The sequence below is a fragment of the Bos taurus genome, chromosome 8 (genome assembly GCF_002263795.3).
Source record: "Bos taurus isolate L1 Dominette 01449 registration number 42190680 breed Hereford chromosome 8, ARS-UCD2.0, whole genome shotgun sequence".
NCBI classification, from domain to species: Eukaryota; Metazoa; Chordata; class Mammalia; order Artiodactyla; family Bovidae; genus Bos; species Bos taurus.
The window spans coordinates 8,684,511-8,690,510 of NC_037335.1; the positions used below are offsets into that span (position 1 = coordinate 8,684,511).

At 47.8% G+C, this 6,000-nt stretch overlaps 1 protein-coding gene across 1 annotated transcript in view; it reads left to right on the forward strand.

Moving 5' to 3' along the window:
• Positions 1–4,857, forward strand: part of RP1L1 (RP1 like 1) — a 29,861-nt gene extending 25,004 nt beyond the window's left edge. Inside the window, exon 5 of the mRNA XM_024996380.2 lies at positions 4,720–4,857. Within this exon, the coding sequence (XP_024852148.1) occupies positions 4,720–4,857 (138 nt within the window). The remainder of the gene's footprint in view (positions 1–4,719) is intronic.
• Positions 4,858–6,000: the final 1,143 nt, after the last annotated feature.

A 6,000-nucleotide genomic window follows, 5' to 3' on the forward strand; every position in this document is an offset into this window, starting at 1 on the left:
CCAGGCGGGATATTTAGACCCTGGGCTCTTTGCAGCCTCCTCTGGTGGATCCACCTCCTCAAAGAGAGTGGGTACAAATAGAGAATTCTGCAGATTCGTCCAGATAATCCAGGTGGACCAAAGAAAAGAACCCAGACAGGTAGCTCAGCCAACTTCAGTCCCACCAGCGGGGACATCTTGCCCTCTGCTGGCAAGTGCTGGTATGACTGGTGTCTCTTTCAGGGACAGTCCCTGACAGAATTACCAGACATATTCAGTTTATTTTCCACTCTTCTTCACCTGCTCTGGGACAGTTGGAATTGTGGCTTTTCTGTGAAGAAAGATTCACCGTCGTGAATCTTGGTTGTTGAAAAAACTCCATTTTTTAACGCTAGCCAAGCAGGATCTTGGAGAAAAGGAGACAAAACATTCACTAATTTTGCCCTCTGGAAGGAGTGGACTCCAGAATTTCAAGAAACGGAAAGCGGTGACTGTTTCTCAGTCTGTGAGATACTGTGCCTCAGAGTCACTAATAGTGGTGGGAGCAACAGGAAGGATTGACCATCATCTTGTTCTCTGTACCAGGAACGCAATTCTCTGGGTGGTTCACTCTCTGCTGTCCCCTTCTATTGACATGGGTAATTATATGCTTCCCTGGAGCCCCTGTTTCAGCTCAAGACACCTTCAAGTAACTAAAGATCTCAGGACACAACTCTCTACACTCTGTTCCACAAATCAGTAACACAGCTCCTGCAGGTAACAGCCAAAGAGGATCGGGAGAGGCATCTATCAACTCCAGCCAATGAAAAGTTTTACTTAACGCACTGAGCACAGGAAACAAAAGGTACTTTTTCATCTTTAAGATATTTATAATCCAAATGGAAAAGTGACATAGTTGTAAGTATGAGCTAATAACAGTGGCAAGGACTTATGACTTATGAGCAGGGCAGACCCAGGTTTTGTGGGCATCTCAACAAACCAGGGGCTTCTTAAAAATAGCCTGCATGATTGCAAATGCATAACAAGTTTCATAAGTGAATATTTATTTGGAATGAGTAAATGAATGATAACTATTTGCATACTTTGTAAGACCATGTTTCAGAGCCATTCTAGATTCACAGCAAAATAGAGAAGAAGGTAGAGAGATTTCCCATGTACCCTTGCCACTCTGCATATGCATAGCCTCCCCCACCATCAACATCCCTCACCACAGCGGAGCCTTTGTTACAGCTGATGACCCTGATTTAACACCTCATCATCACCATGGTTTACATTAGGGTCAGGCTTAGCGTGGGGCTTCCCGGTGGCTCAGTTATAAAGAATCTGCCTGCAATGCAGGAGACACAGGAAATGCAGTTTCAGTCCCTGGGTTGGGAAGTTCCCCTGGAGGAGGAAATGGCAACTCACTCCAGTGTTCTTGACAGAAAATCCCGTGGACAGTGGAGCCTGACAGGCTGCAGTCCACGGGGTCGCAAAGATTCGGACACGACTGAGCATTGCTCACCATGCAGGCACAGTCAGTGTGGCAAGTCCTGTGGGTTTGGACAAATGTCCAGTGACTTGTCTCCACCATGAGAAGACCATAAAGTGATTTCCTTGCCCTAAATGTCCTTGGCTTCCCCTGCCCAACCCTCCCTCCCCCAACTTCTGGTGACCACTGATCTTTTTATTTTCTCCATAGTTCTGCCCAAATAGCAGATTTTTAAAAGATGGAAAACAGGAATATTAGGAAACCAGAAAAATAATCCAGACAAGCTTCTGGCTCTGTATATGTGTTTATCCTCTGCTTGGGACAGGCTTCTAGTGCTTGGAGCCCTAAGACAGGTCCCCACTGATCACCACGCCTGGTCTTGTGCCTTCATCAATGGCATGGGCTGGCACTGGGGTATGCCTGGAAGCTATTTCTACACCAGAACAGTTGGCCATGTTTAACTACACAGAAGCAACTAAAGTGTGTGTGTGTGTGTTGATAAGTATGATGGACAGAAATCAGAGTAGAAACAAACAGCACTTTTGACCAATTTGGGATTAAAATAGTTTATGCTTGCAAATTTCACAAATACACATGCTGTTTGAACGAGAGATTGCTAGGCCCTTGGCTAGCCAAGAAGAACCTTGAGTCTTAACCGTTGTTGGCTCCAGGGTAAACCACCCACCATATATAAGTTTCAGTCACTCAGTCGTGTCTGATTCTTTGTGACCTCATGGACTATAGCCCGCCAGGCTCCTCTGTCCATGGAATTCTCCAGGCAAGAATACTGGAGTGGGTAGCCGTTCCCTTCTCCAGGGGATTTTTCCTACCCAGGGATAGAACCCAGATCTCCTGCATTGCAGGCAGATTCTTTACTGTCTGAGCCATCACATGTAGACCAAGGCCAAATCTCAAAACAAAGTCAACATTATCCACAAATGTGGCTAATATTTTGAGAATAACACTAAGGACATCTGGTTATTTCCTGTGTTCAGAGTGTCTTGAAAGTATTTTCTAACAGTGATTCTGATGTCTGCCTGTGTTTTACAGGAAACAGGCTCCTAACCTGTAAGCCCAATTGATAATTAAATGCTCTTTATTTACCATTTATAAGATCTAGCTCTATCCCATATTTTCAGACAATGTTAAATTTAATCTGCAGTGTTCATATTAGGTCCAAATTGTGCTGTCCCAACCCTACCCTGTGCCCCACCCGCGGGAGGTTGCCATGGTAGTGAATGCTGGGCAAACAAGAATAATAGAGGGAAGGCATCTCAGGGAAGCAATTCACTCTGCAGCACCGTGGACACGAGGTTCAAAGTCAGTGACATAGAACAAGAGGAAATGTAACACAATGGGTGCAGGTTGGTTTAAGAGCTTCTTAAGAAGGAAGACGGCTATGACAGGACTGAGTTGCCAAGTAGGACAGGGAGCTCTTTGTGAACTTACAACTTTCCCATCCATCAGGCTGGTCGAACATGGTCTGGAGGAGATGGGAGAGGCAGCTAGATGACCACTCTTAAGAGCATCAGAATTCTTTCTCTCATCGCAGGCTCATGCTTGGATATTAGGTAAACAGTGCCCTCTACTGCTAAATGGCTTTCACGACAGCTCACAGGGCAATGGTTCCCTCCCAGGCCGTTTCCAGGGAACCTTCCCTGGGAGTGGGAAAAGGTGACAATGATCATTTGCTCCATAAGACCAGAGTCTTCAACCAAAATGGAAGTTTTGGTCTTAGATTCGGATTCAAGCCTCTGATAGCGTGGACTATGTGGCCCTTAGAAAACTCTCAGTATCGAAATAGAAGGCTGTTCACATTTGTTCAAGTACACAAGCTCAATTTTTTTACCTCTTTGGATTTGGTGGTTTGGCTGGTGTCTGTAGCTCACCAGATCAGTTCTTTGCAAGCAGAAAGGAAGGCTTTGTCAATTCAGAACTTGTTCTAACAATCAAGCGTTAAGCACTTCTCTTCTCCCAGGACCTCCAATTTTACTTAATTTAAGAGAAGTCCAGACCATTGGCTCATCTCCCCCAGGAAACCTAAACTTTCTTCTGAAGATGTTTGGAGGTGACAAGCACGTGTGCGTGGTGATTTGGGATGACCCAGTCATTTGAGATGAAGCCCTTTGTCTACATTTTCTGGTGCCTGGGCTTTCTGGGTGGTGAGGCTGCCACTTCCTTCTCACCGGGGCTTTGAGAGGAATGGTCACTCTTCCCACTGCCCCTCACTGGGAGGCTGGGGGGCTGGGGGAGCAGGCCAGCCTCTCCTGAAGCTCTGCATTTAACCAGCGATCTGAGCCCAGGCTCTTTGCTTGTCTCATCTTCACTCTTCCTCTCCTGTAAAAGGAAGAAATGGATTAACTCAGTGTGGTCTACAGTATCTGCAGCTCCTTCTGGGATCCACCAACCCCACTTCCGTCTCCTTAAACTTCTGCTGAGATCACTTGCTCCTTCAAGCGGAGAAAGGGTCCCAGCCGTGTTGGTCTAAGGGATCTACTGCATGGTCTAAGGGATCTACTAACAATACCCTGATGAATCTACTGACTGGTCTCTCTGCAACCTGTGCTTGACCATCTGAATCTAGGGTCCACCTGCTCCTTCCCAAGATGAGGATGGACAATGTCAAGCAAAGCCCTTATGCTCTGTGGAAGAAGGACCACTGTGCACACGCTCCCTTAACCGCTGGAGATGCCTTGATAAGCCATTTCCCTGGCTTCATTGGTGACATCAGGTATGATGCCTAAACTCATCTGTGTTTATATTTTCAAGGTTTAAAGATAACCAGGAGGCTCTACTGCCAAGGAACCCAGCGTTGTTCTCCATTGAGAATTACATCCCAAGGGGCTGCAAGCTCATAGGGTCCTTCCAACTTCAAGGTGGCACCCCCTCCCTCCCCTCCAGGAACTTGGCTGAGGGATCCTGAGCCTTCCAGGAGCTCCCAGCCAAGCTCTAAACAGGTGATTCTCTGATATGCCAGGAGGCAGCTCTCCCTAGAGGTCTCAGACTCCATTTGATTTCTTCTCTAAGCTCCTTGGCTGCTGAGGGTTGGAGAGGAGGCTTGAAAAAAATTGAAGATGAATCCATGATCCTTAACCAGCCTAGAGGGGTTTTTGAAAACTGGGCCTGGGAACCAGCTCAGAAGATAATAAATAATACTGACAGACAGAAACAGGGCCGAGTACTCCCTTTGATCTTCTACTTCCTCCATAGGGGTCTTGGCGCCTGGGTCAATGCTGACTTGAGCATTTGTTCTACTGTTTGTGCCCCAGTATGAAAACACAAACGCCAACTTCCTTCTGAACACAAGGCCCCAGGAGAACGGGAGGAAACTCTCTGGGGATGGGCCCTACTCGTCCCCTCTCCCCCACCTTCAGGAGGTTTACATCTGGGGAATCTGGGCACCCTAATCTATGCTGAGAACTTGGAAAGTGAAAAGCCAGGCTTAATATCCTGTGCCTGCATGCACGCGTGTGCACGCACACACACACACACACACACACACACACACACACCCCCGTCTGACTGTAAATACAGGATTCAGCCTGCAACAGAAACAATAAGAGCTGGATTCAATGAGGTCCCCCTGGCGCATGCAGTGTTTAGGGTTTTGTTGGGACTCTATTGTGTAGACTGGAGTTTCTTAAACAGTAAGACAGCAAGCAGCTTCCTGTTATGGAAACAGCCCAACCCTGACATTCAGAAAGTCAATCTATACAGCAACTGGATAAACAACCAAGATAAGGATCAGCCATAATGGGCACAATAGCCCAAATGGGATTGCCCGGAGAAAAGAGGCTGGCGCCAACCCAAGCAGCGCCGGTGAATACAAGCCATCTCCCGCTCAACAATCCCCATTCACCGCGCCCCGAGCTTGTGCACGCCGCCCTGTACACGGCGGCCAGGCGTGTGCACACACAAAACCAAGACTATTTATAGCTATTTATAGGAGGCTGTCTGGGAGCTGTGTGTCTGGCTCCCAGGATGACCCCTGATGGCCGGCCTGGGCACTGCGCCAGGACAAGTGTCCCCTGTCTTTGCTGGCATGGAAACCAGTGTCCTCCTCCTGTCCCATCCCTCATTAGAGTGAGCTGGTCCAAGCTGGGGCTGGAATCCGGGTCTCAGCCTGCCCTTCTGGAAGGGGCCACCCTAACCATGTGCTCAGACTGCTCTGCTCTGTTTCATCTGAGAACAGACATTGCCTTAGGATTAAGGAAGATGGGACCGCAAAACTGGCTATTTTATGAAGTATCTGATCACTGGACTCAGCCCCTTGGCAATTGCCCAGCTGGGTGCTGTGACACCCATCCTCTGTCCCTACCCTGCCGAATTGCTCTATCGCCAAGAGGCCCCTTTCCATCAGCCTTTATTCATCAAGGGTCCAGCTAATGAACCTGCCCTGAGCATCATCAAACTAACACAGAGATGACCCACAGAGAATGATCTGAAGGTTGCCCAGCTGTTTGACCTGGGGGGCCCTGGAAGGCCTTACTGACCCCAGATCTTATTTCTTCATGTATTTAAATGGAGAATAGTTGCTTTATAGTGTGTTC